This window comes from Zeus faber (assembly GCF_960531495.2).
Source record: "Zeus faber genome assembly, chromosome: 1".
Classification (NCBI taxonomy): Eukaryota; Metazoa; Chordata; class Actinopteri; order Zeiformes; family Zeidae; genus Zeus; species Zeus faber.
The window spans coordinates 10,076,485-10,100,013 of NC_137193.1; the positions used below are offsets into that span (position 1 = coordinate 10,076,485).

General features: G+C 45.0%; 1 protein-coding gene across 1 annotated transcript in view; it reads right to left on the bottom strand.

Moving 5' to 3' along the window:
• Window positions 1–753: 753 nt before the first annotated feature.
• ect2 (epithelial cell transforming 2) overlaps window positions 754–23,529 on the bottom strand; it is a 64,509-nt gene continuing 41,733 nt past the window's right edge. The window contains exons 19-25 of the mRNA XM_080012704.1: window positions 19,297–19,375; window positions 18,541–18,660; window positions 12,293–12,431; window positions 11,943–12,097; window positions 10,217–10,324; window positions 9,611–9,745; window positions 754–2,411 (exon numbers count right to left, since the gene is read on the bottom strand). Coding sequence (XP_079868830.1) covers window positions 2,322–2,411; window positions 9,611–9,745; window positions 10,217–10,324; window positions 11,943–12,097; window positions 12,293–12,431; window positions 18,541–18,660; window positions 19,297–19,375 — 826 coding nt within the window. The 3' untranslated portion in view covers window positions 754–2,321. The remainder of the gene's footprint in view (window positions 2,412–9,610; window positions 9,746–10,216; window positions 10,325–11,942; window positions 12,098–12,292; window positions 12,432–18,540; window positions 18,661–19,296; window positions 19,376–23,529) is intronic.

Below are 23,529 nucleotides of genomic sequence, written 5' to 3' on the forward strand. Positions count from 1 at the left end.
ATGGATCTGACCTAGAAGCAGCTTCACAAGAGACTTCGAAGGTTGAAGTTACTCAGAATGCCCTGGCCCTGTGGAGCATATTTGATGTGGATGTTTGGACGACGTGAGTGCCAGCCGTGCGTCATGTGTCCTTTTTCTTGATGCTACTGGGCCAATTCCAACAGCGCTTTTCTGTCGTGTCGTGAGCAGAAACATTGACTTTCGGGCTCAAGGAGATCCATGATCAAACGTTGCATTAGTTCTCAGGTGCCTCAAGAGCAAGGACCGACAAGGAGATTGGCACAACTCTGTAAAAGGACCACGCCAAGAGATTCCTTTCTTATTTTATCATTATTTATTTTATTATTTTTTTTAAAATCTAAAACCTTTTCCCTTAAACAATTTCAGGACAAAAAAAAAAAAAAAAAAAAAAAAAAAAAAAAAGGCTTCGACACAAAAGCGGCGAATTTGTCAAAATGACAGATAACGGATGTAGATAAATTATTTCACCGGGAAGTGCTTTGATCTATTCTGGCGAGGTGGAAGTTATGAAATGACGCAGTTTCATTGTAAAGTTTCTGCTGAGGCGAAGAGCGGTGCTGCACTTGTAGGGGGCGCGTGCAAAGTCATCACCGAGGCGGAAGAAAATACAAAAGAAAAACAAAAAAACCCATTAAGTTTGACAAGCGTTGCCCTTCAAGACCAAAAAAAAAAAGATACACCGTGCAAAGAGCAAGAACCAAACGCAAGAAAAAAAAAGTGTATTAAAGGGGCTTTTATTAAAATAAAAGAGACACTTTCAACCGTAATAAAACTGACGGCACAACAAAGACACCTTCCAGTAGTTTACAGACTGAAAACGCATTTGTTCCTTTTTTTCTCGCCGATGTAGTGTCAAAGGAATGAAATCGGAATTCCAAACGGAGGTTCAATCACCATGTCCATGTTCAAGTGCATTTGAATAGAGGAAATCAACAGAACGGGAGACACTATTTGACCGCAATTAAGATGAGAATATAAATTTGACAGACAGGAGGGAGGGAAAAAGGTTAAAGGCTTACACATAAATAAGACAGAGATGAAGAAAAACATGAAAAACTAAATATTACAAAATGTATTCTGCAACAATAAATATATAGGTTGATGCAGCATCCCTTCAAAGACCATAAGAAAGTGACATAAAAAGGTTTTTTAAAGGTTAAATAAACGTGAAGAGACGGACGTTAGGGGAGGAAAACAACAGGTCGCAACTGTTGGGCCGTGATTCATCGTGGTCCGACACCAGGTTCCACACATTACAGCAGCTTTATAAAAGCTGCCGGCAAAATAGAAGTTGACCTTTACGAGGGAAAACACTTTCATTAGTTAATTATTATTAGAGTTCTAATGAGGTGAATTTAAGTCTCTCTGCCTAGCGTAAAATATTCAATAAAATGACGGCGAACATAAAAAGTGACTAATTAATATCTAACTAATTACAACAGCGGCAGTTTGTTAGAACAAACAAAAAAAAAAAAAAAAAAAGGCGCGTGGGCCAGAGCAGACATCATTTGTTGAAGAGATACACTGACATTTTGAAATCAATTTCCCAGAGCAACCTCGAGGGTTGAGTTTGCAATGCCAATGGGTAGAGATAGAATGCAAAATAAAATTGTTTAAAATAATTAAAGTCACAAGATAATTGGAAAGAGCATCTGAAAAGCGGTGATGAGAAGCTGCAATGTGTCAAAATACCTCTTTAACAAATGCTTACAAAGAGCGGAGCATCCTTCATCTGGTTAAAAAAACAGTAAAAAAGGAAGATAATTCCCAGTTTGAGCCAGTGTTAATCAAACAAGCTCCTAAAAGTGTGCAGTACCATGGGAGCACTTAGCAGATAGCGTCCAGGAAGCCATTCAGTGGAATTCTAGAATCAAGCAATGTACATTAAGGACACGCTCCAGCTTGGCCTGGTAGTCGGTGCCGTTTTCTAAACAGGGTTTCAGCAGCAAGGTTTGCTATAGCTTGGATAAGTGGGGTTCAACGTGACACGGGCTGGACAAATCTTAACACGACCCAACATCAGATTGAGAGTAGTAGCAGTCAGCCTTAGGTCTTACCACTCCAGAAAATGGCCAAAGTAGCCAATTTGCCATTAAACGTCGATGTGGCTAGTCCGAGCTTTATCATGGACAAATAGCAGTTTGCCATATCTGAGCCATACGGCCAGCTTCAGTGCTACAAACAAACTGCCGCTCAAGCGTTCTAGCTTAGCCCAACATGGGCTAAGGGGTAGTGGGGACACTCTGGCCATGACCTTAGAAACCCCCCGCGGCCAGAGCTCCATGCGGGGGCGGCGGCGGTCAGAAGAGGTGGGTGGTGGACCGGCTGAACGTGTGGTACTTCCTCTCGAACACGGACTGCAGGTTGACCATGGAGGGCGAATGGTGGGCCTGGAGGAAAAAGAGGAGTGAGACAAAAACAAAACAAATCAGACGTGACGAAACGCAGTGGTTCATGGCGCTCCGGCCCCAACACCCGCGTAGATAGAAAGAGGAAGCGGGTGCCACTGGGGGCTAGGCGACGAGTTGGCGCCATCGTCGAGCTCCAGATCCAAAATACCTGATGGGAGTTTTTAGCCTGAAGACCAGAGTACTGGCCTCTACATAACCATAGACCTAGTTCAATTGGGAGTCATTCTACCCCCTAAACTTTTGGTGATAACGTGTAATACGTCGCCCAGCCGTCGGTGGCACCACCGTCTTAGTGTTCAACCATTGGCAATAGTCCAGCACGGAGATGAAATAATCAAAACTCAGGAGCTGTCTGCGTGGCCGCTCGGGACATCCTCACTGATGAGGTCTTCATCAGGAGCGGCGTCTGTTGCCCCGCTCGCTCTCACACTTTCCAGCCGGTTGTTTTGACTTGAGCAGAAAATGGGATCGGTAGGGGGGGGGGGGGGGGGGGGAGTCAGGGCTCGGAAAACAAGCCGCCCGCTTAAGCGGTGCAATGTTATTACTTTTTATTTTCCTTTTAAATTGCCGCACTGAATAAAACGCTTACATTGTATTTGATTGGATTCAAGTTGTTTGATCTCTTGCCTTTTATATAAAGAGACAATGTGTGGGCCTGAAATTAGCATTTTACACCAACTTGACTCCTGTGTTTTGCCATGGCTTAGTGCACAAAGAGTGGGAGGGGAGGGGAAAAAAAAAAAAAAAAAAATACATTTCAATATTGAATCAAAGCGCTCTAATCTGAATAACTCCAGAATCACAGGGTGGATTCTTTTTTTTTTTTCCCGATTCGGCTTACGGTAGGAACCGTACAAACGGAGGGCCTGTTGTTCCCCGCCTCTGTTGACCGCGCGGCTGTCAGTGCGAGCGGAGAACCGGTTCAACGGCGGCAACCGAAGATCCGTCCCGCTCCGCTTTAGCTCCATGAAGAGACCGAAGAGACCCACATCACTACACACACGCTGCCTCGTTGCAGTGATCTAGTGCCAGCATCCTGCGGGGCCCTCCTGCCTCTCCAGTAAAAGTGAGCGCCGCAACCCAGATGTGGGTTTTATTGGAGCAAATTAAGAGGGTCTGATCACAGCGCATCACAGCAGCCTTTTACCGCCGCTGTGGGCCGTACATCAAACTGGAGGCACCCGCCGCTGTCCTGACGGGCCGCTAGCGCAGCGCAGGTGTTCCTCCTCGAAAAAAGGTAGACAGGGTTTTTAACAGCCTGCAGCACGTTCAGCCTTCACAATGCGTACAGGTGTGTGTGGATTGTGTTTAAACGGCACTTAGAAAAATGTGCGCCGCGCGACGCAGCGCTCAACATGTCGGTCCTTCCGTGAATTTGAGATTGCAATAATTAAAGCTAAATCAACCGTTCCCACGACATTTTCACAAAGTGGATGGACTGGTATTTCAGATGAGATGCCAGGATAGTCTTATTTAGACCACAAAACTGTGTATCATGACGTCGCAGAGTCAGAATGTCATGATCTAATAGCACCGAAAGACAACCAAAAATAAAGGACATAAATTATCGAATCGCAACCTAGCCCCAAGCAAACCTTCGCTCAGCTAAGTCAGTTAGAAAATTATTACTCAAAGCCCACCCCCAAGGCAGACTTAGCGAGGGGGGTTGAATACGGAAGCCAACACACACACACACACACACACACACACACACACACACACACACACACACACACACACACACACACACACACACACACACACACACACACACACACACACACACACACACACACACACACACACACACACCAGAAGTGGGCCAGGGCAGCAGAATGCAGTGACATTTGAGCACGTGCAGGTTTTTCTTTTTTTGCAGTCAAGATGAGCTTACAAACACACTAGCTTACCCGTTGCTAAAGGCAAAGCACGACATTTTGACTTGCGGAATGCATTTATTTTTACCGGGCACTTGTCACACAATGAAAGACAAATAAACATTTTAAATGGACTTGGATATTTGTCAGAGACCTGCTGTACACATGTTCCTTTAAACTAGACAGAAAGCCTTTAGGACTGGGCGAAACGTAGGCTTATATGGCCGGTTTTAAAGGCATGTTCTGATCTGCTTTAATTACAGACGTTTAAGGACATCGAGTTTATGAATAATTTCCCCGCCCAACTTCTAACCATTTCCCCGAAAAGACCAGGGAGAGGAAAACCAACATGGCCGTGTGGACGAAGCTTGCTCGCATGCTTCAATATGTCACTGCATGGGAAAAGGTTAAAGCACCCACCAACCCAAAAACACCAAGCGTCCCAGGTGGCATAGAAGAAGCCCAGATGTTCAAATCCAAATCGGTGCTTGAAGTCTCCGTATGTGTGCTCTTACATTTTAATTCTACGTCCGAGCCAAAAATAACAAAAATAAAATAAAATAAAAAATAAAAAAAATAAAGAACCCAGAGGCTTCAAACAAGGCTTTGGTGAGGAGTAATGCCCTTTCCTCCAGTCACTGGCATCAAGCGGCTGAAAAGTACAGTGGATATCAGAGCTAAAGATCTGACGTTTCAGATCTGCTTTCTGGAACCTTCTTAAACTTGGAGGCGGTTGGGCTTATGTTAAGCATTAGATTTGTTTTATTTTACTAGGTCTGGTTAGTTCATTAGTCAAACAGCCCCTATGGAAATCCGATTGATCAGTGGCTCTGGTAACAGGGTTGGAAGCGGTTCAATTAGGACTAAGAATGCACCTTTACCAGAAGTCGGCACATGAAACGAACCGTGTAGAAACGTAGAGATGCTTGACGTAATTTTAGGGCTGCTAATAGGGCTGGGTATATGGGCAGAATCACACGATTCCATTTCATTTTGATAGAAATGGTCACGATCGCACTTAATCAGATATTTGTCTCTATGGATAATCGTCCCTAATCAGGGTATTGGTTTTTATTACCCAGCCCTAGTAGCCAATGCCACTTAGCAGTACTGGTGCATCCCCAGGTGGGCCTTGCTAATGTGTTGCTCACGTCAGACTGCTGGCCTGGGCTGAGCAGGGCATCTGCTTTAGAGCAGGGTCTCCCTGCGGGGGCTGGTGGGGCCCGCCTTTCGGGGGTCCACGGGGACCGCGGGGTCACTGCACGCCCCCGATGGGAGTCGTCCCTGGGGTTTCACTGTCTGGTAGGGAGCCGGGGCCCGGGGATGGGGCCCCACATGGGCAGGCGCCGGCCTGGAGCTCTGCTGGCCCGAGATTGGACGGAGGCGGGGGTGGAGGCTGGCGCCGTCGAGGTGAGCGGAGGTCCGGCTCCGTGGGAAGCGGTCCGGGGCCCGATCGACCGAGGCGGCGGAGGACACGTGGTTGGCGGGGAAACCGGGGCCAGGCTGCCTAGCGGGGGCCCGGAGGACGGACTTGGGGTGCAGCGTGCTGTGGCCATAGATGGGTAGTGCACTAGCGGCAGCGGCGTCAGGGCCCGGACGAGGATTAGAACAAGAACCAGCGAGCGGGTTTTGGGCAGGGCTGCAGGGGGTGCGTATGCATAAGGGCACCCTGGCTCTGACAGGAGGGTTGTCCAGAGAGTTTGACCGCTGCACCGTGACACTCGACTTGTCAGAATCAGTCAAACTGAAGGTGGAGGCAGAGCGGGACATCTGGAGCACGACACACACACACACACACACACACACACACACACACACACACACACACACACACACACACACACACACACACACACACACACAAACAAACAAGAGGGAATCATTGTGGACAACTGGAAAACACACTGACGAGATAATGATCTTAAACAGGTTAAGCAGAAGGCAATTCAAAGCACTTTCAGGTGTACAAGGAAAATAACTTTTAAATACAATGCCAATGACACATTCACTGTCCAATTCTTAATACCCCCTTTAGTCGCTCACACAGATGCAAAACACAGTACAATCAGAACACGTTCTGACAAAGTAATTACTTCCTTTCTTTCTGCTTCAGTCAACATTTTCTAAAGAAATGTGCTCTATACTTAGACCTCTGTGCCCATATGCAAAATTAGATAGCGACGCACCATCGTTAATGTTTCTCGCAATTGGACGCAAGCGTGATGAGTTTATATTTAGAAATGGGACTCGTTTCATCTGAGAGTAGGGTAAGAAAGACCGGAAAGAGCAGAGTTTCAGGTAGACGCTTAATGTGGGCTCATCGTTGACACAAGTGTGATGCCAGGTTCACGTCTCAAGAAATACGCACCACTAAATGACAGACGCGTCGCGCGGCAAATTCCTGGTGCGGAAAATTAACCGTGGAATTTTGACAGGAAGTTCTCTCTCATGTAGCCACTTCGTTAGACAATCACTTAAAGGGAACTGTCGTTTAGAACGAAAACTAGAAGGATTTTTCCCCCCACCGGATTTTCACTTTAAGGTCCGTTTTGAGGATGTGCCACTGTTAATTTGTTCTCCCAAATCAAATGTACGGGATCTGGAGCATCGACCTCTGTTTAGGTTTCAGCGAATCAGATCTTTGGACCTTGGGATCTTTGGTACAGCGACGTCAAAGACTTCAAAGACAAACATTAAAGACGTAATCAGTAATGTTGAACAATAAGCAACAGCTAAAGGAGGCCGTAGAAATGACATCAGGACCAGACAGGACATGATTCTGCTCTCGTTGAAAAAGAGACACAGAGGCATCAGAGAACGTAACCTTAAGCACATTTGTCACTTTAATGGCGCATATTACTTTAATTGGTCCTGGGCCGCGTAAGAGGCTGTAGAAAATCAAGTCAAATGACAGCCCTCAAGAGTCTATCTATATATGAATCCCACGCCATAGAAAGGTCTTTGAATGGCCGCCTGCGAGCTTCCCTGCTACCGGTTAGGAAACAAAACCCTTAAAGAAGAACCAAACGTACCAAAACGGACTTGGCAAATGGGTGAAGGTCCTAGAGACAATCCTGTCGCTGCAAAAAGCAGATGGTTTTGGAATACGAATAGGGTCAAACTGTGTGTGCAGAGTGTACTTGGACTTCTAAACTCAATGGGTTGGTCATTGTTTTTCCTTTTTCAGAATGATATATGGACCCGTCTTTAAATTGAATCCATTGACCGCCCGGAGCAACTAGGAAACGAGCACCCCTGTGCGTGCTTTTAAACAAATAAGATCAGAGGCATTGGATGCACACACAAAAAAATAAATATAAAATATTATATTTTTTTCCTATGTGAGTTGATGAAAGGACCAAAAGGCTGGGCAGATTTAAAGAAAAAGGGACGGACTAAATGGAAAGTAAATGAGACAGATGGATGAAATGGAGTGTACGGAAATGACATGGTCACTGTTTTAATCTGCTCTTTACGCCAGAAACATTGTTTCCAAAGCAACACGGGAGAGACGGGGAGGGTGGGCGCGATGGGTAGATAGGTGAGTCAGTGAGCAGAGAGACAGCTTAAACAGAGAGCGCCGGTGTGGCATTTCCGCCTGCCACAAGCCACCCGAGTGGCGTTTTCAGGGCCCTCCCACAGAGACACTGGCAGAGATCAGTTTATTGTAGAGTGGCAAGATGAAGCAAGCCACATGTGATGACAGGCTCTCCCCGTGTGTGTGTGTGCGGAGATGGGTGATTTACCTGTTGTTCGTTGATTGCTCTGATGCGCAACAGGCATGCAGCCACCCTTATCCTGGGCCCAATTACCTAGTGGCTGTTTAAAGGACGCCACCCCCACATCACAGGCCAGTGTAATACCTCCTTGGTGTTTCCACACACACGGAAGGGAGGCTCAGAGAGATGAGGAGGCAGAGGCACCCTCCATATGATTTTGTTTTGGACGCCGCGCGTAAGAAGAAGCCCTCGCCAGTTCCCCTTCGGACAGACTAAATCATACCCGACATCGTCTTGAGCCTCAATTAAAGTTGGATGTCTAATACGGGTTTGTTTATTCAGCCCTAGTCTTGGTTTTCAAAATCAGAATTCCAGGAGCTAGATTAGAGCTAATGTAGGTCTAAGGGAAGGCTTGAAAATTCTGGATTAATTTAAGCAACGTTTAGTCCTGCTTTAGATTAAGCCCTGTCTGCAAAACCGTCGGATTATATATGAAATTATATAACATTTCTACGATTTCATCCTCTGGATACCAGAGCCAGACCTGCCAATCTTGGGAAAATACCACAGTAGTCTATCATCTTGTGAAGTTAGCGAACATGTTTACCAGCTAGATGTGCACCGAGTGCAATTTTCTTGGGTGATGATCCTGTTTCAGATTTTTTTTTTTTTTTGGTCTGACCTGCTGATTCAGATTTCTGATGTGCTGTACGCTGATGACAAATACATCCCATGATCTGATGACGCTCACGTGAATAGTCAGCTGCACGTACTGTGCATACTACTGCTGCAATTTTCAACCGCAATAGTGCGATTGCTGATTTTGAAACTATTTATTATTGTTCATTATTCACAATGAAACAATGATAGAACATGTAACTGTCCCTGAATTACAGTTAAGTAGAATATGGGACTGTCATGAAGTTTCAGTATAATGCAACCTGCACCTCTCACTCAGTTTGAGTAGGACCCAACATACTGTATAACTAACTGGAAATGTCCAGTTCAAACTTCAAATAAAAGTCTCTTTCACGTAAAGTGTGAATATACATTCATATTATATTTATATGGTACTTTGTAAAAATAAAATAAATGGCAGACACTTCTTGCTGTCGTTCACTGGAAGCCCTCCTTCCCTCACCGTGCGTTAAACCAAGTGAATCAAATTGAATGACTTGTGACGATGACGAGTGACTTGTCAAGAACCAAGTCCCAAAAAAGAGACAAAGCTTTCATGACGAGCGGAGCTCCGCTGTGACAGCGGTAGATAGGCAGTCTGCACAATGTTCGAATATTGTCAGGCGATAAATAAATAATCGATCTAATCGTTGTATCGGGTTTGAGTATTGGGGCATTTCGACGAGTACAGTACATGAGCATAGTTGGTACACAAAATGCGTGTAGGCTGGCAGCTCTGCAGTACTGGAGCATTAAAGCCTCTTGATAAACCTACATAGAGACAGAGAGATAATAATTAAAATCCATATCGGGATGTTTTTGTGGTTTGTGGATTTTAATTACTCTGGAAACGAAGACGCCAGACGGATAATTGACAGGGCTGAGAAGAACCAGGTGGACTTACTGCCAGTGTGGCACTGCTGCCCACTCTGCTCGCAGAGCTCAGCCTGGGACTCTTGTCGTCCGGTGTGCTGCTGGCCATGAACGCCCTCTGGATCACCCGCTTGGGGGTCTTGGTGAAGGAGAACACTCTCGTCACCTGGAGAGAAACAAAGACCAAACACGACGCAAACGTGGAGACTTGACACCAATTCCACCGATACAACTTCCCGTCGTAAGGGACCAGTGTAGCACAGTACGACCCCAGTTAAAAACTGGGAGCTACTTCTAAATTGTACCAGTACTCAAAATATCAGCTTGCGTCTTCTAATCCTCATTCATTTAGACGAATTAATTTGTACATATCCCGGCATAACCGTCTTAATTTCATGACAGCACAATACCAATGAAAAGTGACTCAGTTTGTCACTCGGTCTGGAAGAGTGTTACCAAATGTCAGAATGCAATCAGCCGAAACCAGCAATTTGCATCAATTTGTTTTACACTGTTTGCTTGAGCAGCAGCGCATGGCCGCTATGTGGCCATACCAGGCTTAATCACATTTCACCTCCTGTGAATCCCCTTCCTGCGCGGACCCAAAGGGGGTTTGGGGAAGCACCTCCGCCGTTACCTTCTTGGAAGTCTTCTTAATGGCCCTGGAGGCTTTGCTCAGGGCGCTGTCCATATCCTTGGTGCTGACCTGCAGGGTGTCGGGGTCCGAGCACTGGATCAGGTCCTCCTGAAGTAACGGCGCGAGGAGGGAAGAGAGAGGAATGAGACCACGCCACTGCCGCCGCCGCACCAAAATCAATCTCACAGAGTCGAGTGCAAACTCCACAACATTGTGATTTGGCTGCCAAATACGGGAGGAAAGCGAAGCTCTGGATGAGGGGGGTCTGTACGGCGGTGCACACTCAAGTCTTTATCCCCCCCATCCTTCCCTTCCCTTGCTCTGCAGTCCACATTTAACAAGCAGCGCTCCAACCCATTGGTATTCATAGCGCAGCGCTGACCCAGTGAAATCGGCATTAGGAATGCAGCTGTGAGCTGCAGAGGCAGAGCGGAGGCCAACATCGTCCCCTGCTGGCCATTTTAGGAAGTGCAGCGCCACAGCCCGTGGGACTTTTCTCCCATTGACTGTCTGTGATCAACCCCTCACCCCCGTTTAATTATGAGGAGAAATACATACGTCTGTCCATGGCTCTCAATTAAGCGCTGAGCTTAGCCGCCAAATTATGACTAGGCTACCCATAATTCACCCCAAGCCCCCACCCCCTGCACCCCTCTCCCTCCCTCCAGCCTCGACTCATTTACTGAGAGAGGCGGCTGGAATTAGAGGTATTTCCAGACCTCTAAATGTGTGTGTGTGTGTGTGTGTGTGTGTGTGTGTGTGTGTGTGAGAGTGAGAGAGAGAGAGAGAGACAGGGGGGAGCTAATTGCAGCTCAGGGTTTCATTCACAACCTGGGGATTTAAAAACATTAGGGCTTTGTGCCCCAGGATCAGGATTTTTGTACCAGTATTTTTTATTTTATTTAAGCCCGTGATGAAGGGGGTCTCCTCTGTAAGTGGAAAAGTTGCACTCATCCAGCTCTCCACATGCTGATATAGCCATAAAAGACCGCACGTTGCAGCTTCTACCACTACGACAGACTACGAGAACTGCCACGCTAGCTAGTTAGCAAGATAACAGCGCTGTTGCAGTTCTTCAAATGATTTTAATGTTATGTTGCATCATAAACTCCCCTCTAAAGTGCACTTCAACAGATTAAACATACTCCAGAGGTATTGGAAAGTTAGCCAACGCATGTAAAAGGCAAATGTTGTTTAACAACAAAAACAAGGACGTTAGACACGTGCTACAAAAGAACTAGGCAACGACCCAGGCGTGGCTGCAACAAAGTCTAACATTTAAGAGTCTTTGGTACAAACTATACCTCAGTCAATAGTACCTCTTACTAACTTAAACCACACCAAACCCTCACCTACACTAACCCAAACCCAATTTCAAACCTTATACCAAAACTTTACCATCTCTCTCCTAATACCAACCATTTAAATGTGACACAGCCCAGAAAACGCCCAAGGTTCAGGGAGTCTGATTAGCATTGATTCCACTATAAAATGTACATCAACTATCAGTAGACACAGTCCAGAATTAACATTGGACAATTCATTTTTAGCCCAATACCCAGCAATAATTCATGTGATGTACCAACAATGACTTAATTGTAAGACAACACTTTGTTGCATAGTTATATTGGTGTGTGTGTGTGTGTGTGTGTGTGTGTGTGTGTGTGTGTGTGTGTGTGTGTGTGTGTGTGTGTGTGTGTGTGTGTGTGTGTGTGTGGAGTCTCACTGCGTCGGCCTTGCAGATGGTGTTGGCGACCTGGCGGCAGAGCGTGCGCAGCCAGGCTGTCTTAACCATGTCCTCGCCGGACAGCTGGAAACTGAACAACAGGTTCTCCTGCTCGGTGGGGGGACGCACCACCAGGGCGAAGGCGTTCGTACAGTCTGGTTGGGGGGGTGGGGTAAGGAGCAAGGTGAAGATTGAGTCAGGACGACGAGGGGACAAATGAGGACGGAGTACGGTAAAAAAATAAAAATAAAATAATGCGGACGGGATGGCCTTTTGATCTGGCGTTTTTCCACATGGTGTGACGCAGTTGTGTCTGCAGTGTGTGTGTGTGTTTGCGTGTGCCGTCTCACCTTCAGTGTCCTGCAGGTCCAGGACTCTTCGTATCTGGGAGAGGGGCATCAGTGCGATGTGCTTAAGCTGGGCGGGGGGCCTGGTCTGCCCCATAGGACTCTTAAACGTACTGATCACCTTGTGACGCTTCCTGGCAATCTGGGAAGAAACAGCAATGCATTACAACCCAAACATCGGCGACTGGATTTAGTGCAAGTGTCGCTTCCTACACACAGGCAAAAAAGAAGGTATGGCCAGGAAATGTGGCCAAAAACAGAATTGTCTAAATGTTACGCAATACTGGTACAGCTTGAGTGTACTTACACGTCCAAAGCCCAAGTTTAAGAATCCAACGTTTAACGTGGTGGGCGATTCTGTAATCCTAGCCCTAATCCAATAACGTAATCAAAGGTTTGATACAGAAGCCATAACCCGACACGATTCTCCAATAGAACTCCCACAATTGTTTCCAAAATTTGTAAAATCCTACGTCAACGTCTTGAAAAAAAGTTTGTAATTGCAGTTTAACATGTTCACTCATAGTCCATGTTTAACAAAGAGGTGTGTTTGGTGTTTAACTCTGTTTCAACATTTGCAAACATCAAATTATTCAATTTCCGTTGGTGTTCGTCAATCGTCCCGAAAATACAATTTTCAAACAGGGATATGAACAGGGAGCCGAGCGCGCTGCGAGAACGCAAAGGCAACGGGCCCTTTTATCGGGACTCACAGCTGGGCTACGCCTCGCCGATAAGACACACACTGCAAGATGACTATGGCTAACGTTCTGAATGTTCGTGTAAACCGTTAAAAATCCAAGTAGCTGATGTCCAGCAAAGCCATGTCCAGCAAAGCGAGAAATAATAAAGCATTACTTTCATATTAAATATTGCAAAAATGGATGCCTTTTAGCCTACCTGTTAAAGGGCGGAATTGATGCCTTTTAGCCTACCTGTTAAAGGGCGGAATTTGGTTCTCCCCACAGCCACAGGGCGTATATTATCCTGTGCAATGGCTCGTGGCTAATTACGCTATTGGAACATTGTTGTAATGTACTGGAGCTGCCTCGAGTTGTAGCATTCAAATTGATACTGTGGGAGTTGAGCTATAGAGAGACGGCGATTCAGTTGCCAATTAAAGAACTAATTATTAGAGCTGACCGATATATCGGTTTGGCTGATATATCATCCGTAATTTGACTTTTTGGAGCAGTATTTTTAAGTATAATAAAAAAAAACATTGATTATTTATCCTGTACTTGTCTGTTTTACACTACTTTTAAGTTACTCGCCAAAATAAGCACAGAAGTCCAACTCGGCATTATAAATCCATCCATGTTTTAATGATTATCCTCACGTTTAAAACAGGGAGACAGGTTTGCAAACAGGAAGCGATGCTGCGTTCATGGCAAACTCTGAAAAATAATTACTTTGGGAAGTGATCATGCGTTCACTCCAAAAAGCTATTTGCGTGTGTATTTTCATTTATCCGTTCGCTGATAAGATAAATGTTGTCAAATATAGAAACTTTAATAAAATGAGCTTTTTAAATTGATTCGAAAACCTTGCAATTTTTGCCGACATCGGGAGGGCTAGGACAACTTTAAACATCGCTAGGGCTAGGTAGGACTCTTCAAAATCGGGATCGGCATCGGACCCCAAAACCTGGCAGCGGTCGGGTGCTAAAAGTCGCCTTGTTTATTTGTAGCATAACAAGAACGTGAAACAGGAAAGGCTTTCGTTCTTCAAGGCCATTCAAGGAAGTTACCCACTAGGGTGCGTGGGAAATGTAGTAAATAACACTACCAACGTCGAGTGAGGTGAGTGTGTGAATGTGAGAGCCCCGACGAACGCCTTCCTGTGCTGCGCCGCGTCACAAAGAGTCTTTACCATGGGTTTTTTCTTTTTTAATATAAGGTTTTTATAAATCGAATATTCAAGAAGTTTAATTTGTCAGAAAACGTGCTATATCGCAATCAAACCGTTATTGAGATATGACATGATCTATATCGGGATAGAAGATTTTGCCCATATCGCACAGCCCTAATGTTCACTCTGTAAAAAGTGTTTTTGAATTGCATGTAAAAAAAATTGAAAATAAAATCAGTGATGTTTTCCCTCTCATAGTGTATGTGACTTTGTGTCCTTCTAACCCTCATTGTGAAGTGTATTGTCTGAATCAACTAGGACCACAGAAATGGAACGTGACAAAGACTTTGCCGCCCCCTTCCCGATAGAATCGTCTAACGGCGATCGCCTGTGGGGGCGCGATTGGACGATTTAAATTTTGCAAGATCGCCCAAGCCAAACACCCAACGTGTGCCAGGTCGGTGGATAAACTGCCTTGGGTGCTTCTTATCTTACGCACAGAAACGGCCAAAGGCTGACAGACTTAAAATGAGTTACACTTGGACAGAGCTTTCTAGCGCACTCACACACATTAACAGTAAGACAGACGATAACAACGTAGTTATATCCAACCCAAAAGGACACAAAATGGCCGCACAATGCCCCGATAGCTGACAGACATACCTAGGCCAGTGTGTGCATGCAGCCTTACAAATTTGAATCAAGTGCGGAGGTGTGTCCCCCCCCCCCTGCGCTGGACACAGGAGTTGCTATCGGTTACTTGCTGACAAATCAATGAAGCCTTCACAGGGGCCTCATTAATGTCAGGTTAATTAACAGCTGTGTGTGTGTGTGTATGTATATATATATATATCTGTGTGGGCGAACGGTTCAGACCCCCGTCACACGACCTCCTTGTTGAACGCAAGAGTTAATTAATGAATAATTATACAGTGAGGCAGGAAGGGGCCCCTGCGCCAAACATTTAAAGAGCAACGTGAACTCACGTCTTCTCAGTCAAGTAAATACTCAAGGAAGAACATGCATCGTGTGCAAAAAAATGCCCCCGTGCACCGTCCACCAAGCGCATGCGTGTACGCGCGCCCGTCCGCCCGCGCATACACGACTCATTAGGAGGCATCGCTGACACCCTAAATCAGCCAAGCCAGCCTCCTCACACCCCTGATTGCCTGCCTTGTTCTAATGCCGCCCCCCCTCCCGCCAAATGCGCGCACACACACACACACACACACACACACACACACACACACACACACACACACACACACACACACACACACACACACACACACACACACACACACACACACACACACACACACACACACACACACACACACCTGTGTCAGCAGGGATAGAGTGCACAGACATTAATTATTCACCTTTTCCCTCCTTTGCCAATAAATTTGCACTTGAACAGCGACGAGGATCTCAAGCGAAGAGGACTTTTGTAATGAGCGAGAGAGGGAGGAAGAAGGGCTTTAACGGGGAGCCGTCTCCCACCCGACATTGTTAACTCGCCGGCTGGGGGAGGGCGGAACGCGGGCGCCGTGTCTGTAACACGGAGCAAAAAAATAAAAATAAATTAATAAATAAAACTTTCAAAAGCCCCGTTCCAAACTTTCGAAAAATGTGACGCGCGTTCGCAAATAATTGCAGAAGAAAGACGGCCGTGTCTCACCAGCGCAGCGAAAGAGCGGAGCCTGAGAGAACGGTTTCCTGCCAAAAATAAAGTTGCCCCGAGCGAAACACGGCAATATTGGCAAGCTGGCGAAAGCGGTGAACCCCCGGGATACGATGGCACAGAGTCATAAACGCAGCGCGGAAGCTTCTCGCCCAGGGAGGCAAGATGTCTGGGCCGTTAAAACAGCCTCCCCCCTCCCTCTTCAGGGAACTCCTGGCCGATGAGTTGTTCCCCCGTCACGAGTCCACAGAGGAAACATGCGATGGCCTTCTGAACGACTTCCACACGTCCTGTACCGCTCCGGCGGTCGTGTAGGATTGCCAAAATGAATGATTTGTGAAGTAGCATGGACTGGCAAGCAGTGTGTAACGGCACCGGACGAAGCCACTGGGCTGTTGAAGCTACTGCAGCCTGTGGTTTTCTGTGAGAAGAGATAATCGCTCATCGACTTCTTCATGCCATCGTTTGGGTGGTGTATAAATGCTAAATACGATAAATGTTGTGTTTTTTATTCATAAGCCTAGATTGTACCAGCTAGTTGTAGTTATGATTCATCCATTAAATTGATTTCAAGGAAACCTTTCGTGGCATCCTGCCGGTGCTTCGAGTTGAGTGGACACACTAAAGATTCATGGGACTGTTGCGGTGCTGTCGAGTCCGCCATCCATCTCCACGCAAAGGATCATGGGATGGATGATCCCCCAGAGAATAACGGCACTGAAAACTGAAAACCTTTTGACATATTGGACTGGTGTTTCTCAATGTGTGGTCCGGGGACCTCTAATCGTCCTTTGCCAGGTCCCAGGGTGCACCCGTTCCAAATGATTATTATTTTAACTTCACCATTATTTAATCTACAAGAACCATTAGAAATAATTACTGATTATTATTTTTTTTTTAAATTATAGTTTCACTATTACCTCTAATTATAGTATATACACAGGTACTCAGAATTTGGTCCTCGAAACAATCTTCTGTGGCCTAACCCGCAATTCACACCAAGAGCGTCACGTCAACACCAGTCGATTCATAAATTCACACCGAGTGCCTACGATGCGCTAGGGAACGCAGCACTCAAATTGTGGAATGTATCAACCTTTATTGGGTTCAAGTGACTCTTTGCTTTTGTTTTCAACCCTTTTTCCTTTCATTCGAGTCCGTTTCTTAACCTAGTTGGATTCCTTTGTGAGTTTAGCCTCCATTGTTTATATTTCAGACAGCAGCTTCTGGCTTGAATACAACGTGTTTTATCACTGAAATGAATACTAATCTACCGTATAAATACATTGCGGCTATTGACAGGAGGAAGGCGGTGCAGGTTCTTCTCCTTCCCCTGGATCAGAAGGAGAAGGCAGGGACGGCAGCGGTGGGTACATCCCATTAACCAGAGGAGGAGGATGCAGGAGATTTACACAATCTATATATGTGTATTCATTTAGCTGTTTCTGTCATAAAGTGTTTAATGATCATTGTTGTCCTCAGTTATTTATGGTTTGATTATTAAACAAAGAAAAACATGCAACATTGATATATTCTTGCACATTTGATAAAATAACAAAACAAAAAAACATAAATAGCTTTATGATACCTTATTAATAAATCGACATATTCTCTACGATAAAAATCTTTTGCTTGACAAGTCAGTTTGGGTGGAGCCCACACGTAGTGACTCCAAGCAGCAAGGAGAGCGTCCACCTCCACTGTCCTCCGTGTTGCCGCAGGTACGTTATACCACAGCAATAAAGTCTAGAAAACTACTTCCCAAGTATAAAGTCAAATAGGAAGTCTATTCATGGCTGATTTGTTTTCCTGCTGGAATGATAATGTTTTATTTACATGGCGGTTCAATTTGATGTGGGGAAAATGTATTAGTTTGCTAATTTAACTCAGTCATCCACATTTGGACCGCGCATCAGCAATTTTAAATATGTGGTTGATGCACACCAGGCTTCTGTAATTAAATAATTTCCCTAAATATGAAATACAAATCTTTTGAAAGGACCTCTATGGGAATTTACAGTCCAGTTCACACCTGCAGCCCAGAAAAATAGAGCCGAGGCGTAAATAAAAACCCGAGGGCTCCAGTTGCCTCGCGACATGGCGCTGACGTGATGCTCTCGGTGTGAATTGGAGGTAGAGCGTAACGAAAGGGGCCTTGAGAGGAAAAGCGTTGAGAATCACTGTATTAGAACTCAGCTACTGGTATGAAATGATAACAGCCGCTTTTCAGATTCCAGTGTGAGGAGACAGAGATTCCCAGAGATTATTTTAACGTATTTTTAATTATCTTATCATTCCTACTTTGGACATCATTTCACCGAGGACTAAAGGGCCAACCAACATAGGAAAATTTTTTGAGAAAAAATTCTACATTCTTTCTTTTGTTGTGTATTTTGACCAAATTGAGCTGACAATTCTTGGGAAAACTACAAAAAATTGTTTTAATAAGATTTACATTTGTGCTGATACACGAAAATTCACTGAATGGGTTTTTATTTCTATTTAAAAAAGTAAAGCAAAACGACAGTGGGGGCGAAGGGAAAGTAATGTAATCATCTATGCCTAAACACCGTGTAACACAGGTAACACCGAAAAAAACGCGGCAACCCTACTAATAACTAAAACGAGCGACCAGTTAATAGAAGCCTTGTTAAAAGCCCAGGTAGATACGAAAGGTGCCTCGGGGCGAGCGAGTGTGTGTGTCTGTGTGCATTACCTCAAGGCAGTCGTTGAAGAGGAATAAGGTGACTTGCTCGCCGCGGTCACATGGCTGGTCTCCCAGGGCGATGGTCTCCACGCGGTGAACCAGAGAGCGGTGGGAGGAGAGCAGGTTGGCCTGAGCGTCAAAAGAAGAGGCAGCAACGGAAGATCTTACGGCGGAGCGGGTTACTTGAGTGAGCGGCGGCTAATCAATAACAAGAGCGATAGTAGCACACAAGGCAGTTCATGATTTTTATGTGTGTGTGTGTGGTGGTGTAAAAGGTGGTAGGAAAAAGAGGAAACGGGGACGAAACAAGTCCTGGACGGTGTGGACATTGTGTCTCCCCAAAGCGCGATGTTCCACATGGTGAATCGACAGGTTCGCCGTGATAAAATCTTCTTACTTCAGCGCCCGTTTAGGGACAGGAGCGATGAGGGGAACTGAGAGAGAGGTCCAGACTCCAGGTGACCTCTCGTATAAATGTCAGGGTGAAAATCAAAAAGGGAAATTTAAGGTGCTGCGAATTGCTGAATACGAACGGAGACAACGAGGCGGCTTTCGTCGAGCTCACTCGGACATCCCTACGTTCCGCCACGATGGCGATACCGGGACCGGGACGTCGACGCGTCTGTTTTTACGACCCGGGCCACACCGATGTGACGGCTGCTGCCCGCGACAGACGGGTTTTAAAACACGGATCCGGATCAGACTTGGGAGGGCAAACGCGGCGAAAAAGAGGAGAAAAGCGGAGGAAGCCCGGCTGTGACTCACGGGGCAGCCGTCGACTTCGTACACCACGTTGAAGATCTGCTTCTGGCCCTCCGTCTTTCGCTTGTCCTCATTGATGTGACTGGGGGTGAGGAGAGGAGGAGATGCAGCAGGGCGGTGAGGATGGAAGAAGGAAGGGAGAGAAGAGGGGGAAAACGGTTAAGGGAGACGTGCAGGAAGCAGCAGCCATGAAGAGCGTGGTTGCACATGTCTCGGGTAGGTTTTTTTTTTATTTTTTATTTTTTTTTTAAGTGCTTCGTAAAGCCAGTATTTTACGTCAATGAGAATACCGTCCTACAGATTTTCCATTTTGAAATTCCTCACTTTCTTCCCCAGACATCTCAGAGCACAAATAGATAGATGTTTGTTAAGAAAATAAACGGTTTTAAAATCCGACTGTTGATTGCATTTCCAAGCAAATCAGTAATATTGTCACATGTGGTCTCAAACAATTCACAAATCGATTATTAATTATAATCTCAGTTGTGTTTAGAAATGTCGTTTCATACATGTGAGAAACAAACAAACGTAAATCTATCCAACATGAAGACGGGCACAGTCGCACAGTTGTCTGGAGGAGGAAAAATAAAAAAGAAAAAGGAAAAACTGCTCCAATTCTATTAGTTTGGTTTACGTTTTTCATTTTCCATACAAGTAAGAAACTTAGGCAACAAAAACGAAACCTTTTGCTCTAAAATCATATTATACATTGCTATATTATAATCAATAAGATTTGCTTATAGAGCGCGAGGTGGGGGCCTGCAATGTGCGCACAGCGCAAGGCAGATCACAAGCACCCCAGTGATCTGCGCTCCGCCCTGCAGCTCCGTTTCCCAGAGCGACAAAAGGCCTGGAAAAGCAGCCGGGGGTCCATGTGCCTTTTCCTTCTTTTTTTGAGCACCTGCCCCTCAAAGTCTCTGCGCGGGACTGCAGAGCGGGTAATTGAGATCCGATCACCAGGGGCTAAGCTAAAGCTCCGAGCGGTGAGGGCGAGAGCCTCCGCCCCCTCTCACTCTCTCCCCCTCCACTGCAGCTTCAGATCACAGTTAACTGTGTTTACACCGTTTCAATGCTGATGTTGTAGAAAGAAAAAAAACAAAAAAAAAAAAACCCCCCTCAGTTTATCAATGTCTATCTGCAATCGATGGAGTCGATCACAGATAGACTATTTAACGTAAATCTGGCCAAGCTTAGTTGCAACGGCAAGACAAAATATTGTGGCAACACCACAAATATACGGGCGCATCTCAATTGCTGCCACCCGAAGCCAAGTGCAGACGACGGAGAAGACACGACAGAAAACAGCCAGCCAACAATCGAAACAGCTTCGCATAAATGGGTTGTGTCCTCGTGCGAGAGCCAATTTATTTTTGTATCCTTTACAAATTAATCTAAATAAACGCAACTTTATAGCACCTCTGCTTTCATACCAACATGCAGCACAAAGTGCTCTACATAGCAAAATGACACATAAATTAACAAATTAAATTAACAATTAACAATAAAAACAAATAATTACAAGGCAAAAGTCAATACAAAAAACAAAATAAACACGACTCAAAAGTATTTAACTTGAAATTAAAGTAACTTCAAATGTTATGTTATCGAGAAAATATCAAATGCAACGTCCAATGAAAAAAAAAAAAAAAAATTTAAATCACAACTTTCATCAGTTAACATTTCAAAGCAAAAGGCCTCATGTAAGAGATAATATAAGTATAAGAGTATTGTAATACCGTATCACAATATTCGCAGTATCGCAATGCGTATCGAATCTGCACCAAAGTATCGCAATATGTATCGAGTCGGCAGGTCTCTGGCATGGAGACTCAGGCAGCAAGCAAGTTGAGGTGGTGACGTCAGTGCGACATCCTTCACCTCTGCAGCTCCCATCGCTCTTCGTCAAGACCCAATCTCTCTCTCTTTATCTCTTGCTACAAGACTGAGGCCTCTCTGATGTTTTGCCAACGGTTTAAAGAACTATATTTGGTTCTTGCGTTGACGACTACAGCTGCAACGCACCATTATTATCTTCATTGATTAAATCCTTCAACTATTTTCTCGATTAATCGACTTGTCTGTAAAATGTTCCAAAATGATGAAAAATGTTGATTTCTGTTTACCGAAGCTCGAGGCGAAGTCCTCAAATGTCTTGTTCTGTCCACAACCCCAAGATATTAGGTTTACTGTCATACACGTCTAAAGAAACCAGAAAATATTCACATTTAAGCTGGAATCAGAGAATTTGGAAATTCTCTGAAAATACTTAGAAAAAAAAAAAAATGACCCAAGCGATTAATCCTTCATCAAAATAGTTGGCGACTAATCGATTAATCGACTAATCGTTGCTGCTCTATAAAGAATGGCGGGCAGTTGTTCTTAAAATGAAAGGCGTTCTTCACAAGTAACGACTGCATTGTCGACTGGCCGTTCTTTTGGAATAACTTTTAGTGTTAAGAGATAGAGCTGTAAAGGCCACAGTTAACGCAGGAAGAAAAGATTAGTGTGACGAATCGAACGGGCCGCGATTAAAATAATAAGGCCGCACAGAAGTCGACTACTGATAAAGACGACGACATATCGCACCGTTCAAATTACACGTTCATGAAATGATGACTCAGCTGTTTGTTTCACATTTCTTATTCAGCACACGGTGTCAGGAACATCTCAGTCCTTTCGTCGAGTGCGGCACGACGCCAATCTGTTTTCCCAAACACTTATTTTAATAAAAATATTGTAACCCATGTTTTGTTTCCGTTGTAGGAGCAGTTTCATTGTTTCTATATTACTTTAAAAAAAAATAAAAAAAATAAAAAAAATAACAATTTCCTGCCACCCCCCCGTGGTGAAAGTTGCTGCTGCCAAACAGTAGAGCCAACAAGCAAATTGGCAGCTCTAAATGACAAAAATGAAGCTGCATATTTTCCTTATTTAACATTTGCAGCGATGAGTAGTTATGTAGTTCAGTACGTATGACAGAAAAGTGCCACACACATTTCTCCTACCGCTGACTGTAATACCATGAACAGTACAGTTGGGTCAATTTTCGGTTTTTCCAGTCAAGCCTGAACCTGAAGTCGAGCCTGAAGTTTGATTTTATGCAAACTGACATTTTATCATCATGAGACGTTACGGGAAATTACCGTGTTGACCCTAATATGAGAATGTTCTTTTTTTCCTCGTAAATACATCTCAAAAAGTGTTGTCGCCTTATATTCAGGTCTAGACTTTTAAATGTCAATATAGGGTAGAATAATAAAAAAGTGTTTCAATGTGTTTTCGGACACATACAGTACCCTACAACTGTGGAACGACACCGACACGCCTCGCTCGATCCACCACTCGCTCTCCATTGCTGCCGTAGTTCACCGGGGACCCGCAATTTGACCACACGGCTAATTTTAAGAAAGCAGGCGGGTCTTCTCGCTCCTGTGTCAAGACTCACTTGAACTGGCCGTAGTGTGACTGACTCAGTCAGACGCCCAATCAGCTTGAGCTCAGCTTGTCATGTTGTTAAGGAATTTGGCTCCGCATTACCTCGTGGTAAAATTCGGTATACCCGCACAGTGTTTGGCTTCATTCACAATTTTAACACCGGCCCAACCGTGATAAACAGCGAAAATGAAATGAGACGATGTGAACCAGTGTTCTCAGCCGCCAGAAAAATGCATCAGCTGCGACGGACCCGGGGTTCCACCGCTGGGCCAGTGTTGAATGTGTGTTCAATCTTGAATCACACCGTTGCTTTTGTCAGAGCGCCGGCGACGGGGCTGCGGTGTGAAGTGTCTTGTCGACAGATTTGTGCCCCTGCGTACGTGTCGGCTCAAAACTGACCGGCTGTTGTGGGTGTGCCAAACATTTCAAACCTCTCCCCCTTTCCATATTTAATGTATACTATATAGATAGTGGCCCGTGTACTTTTTATTATTTTTATTTATTTATTTTTAATGGTGTAGCTGTTTACAGTTTACTCAATACTTTTCAAAGAATTAAAGTAAAAATAGCAATAATCATGAACAATTACACAGTGACCCGAGCATTTTCCAGGGATCAAACCCATTAAGAGCACATCTTCCCTCCTATTGGCTGATGAGAGCTATTAAGCTTAACGCTGAAGCGTTGTGATTGGAGACGAAACAGCCAATCAGAATTTACCTTTTCAAATTCTCCAACTGGTTGATTTTGTGGCACGTGAGCGAGTGTGTAGGAGGAAAAGTTGAGCTAGAGAGAGTGACA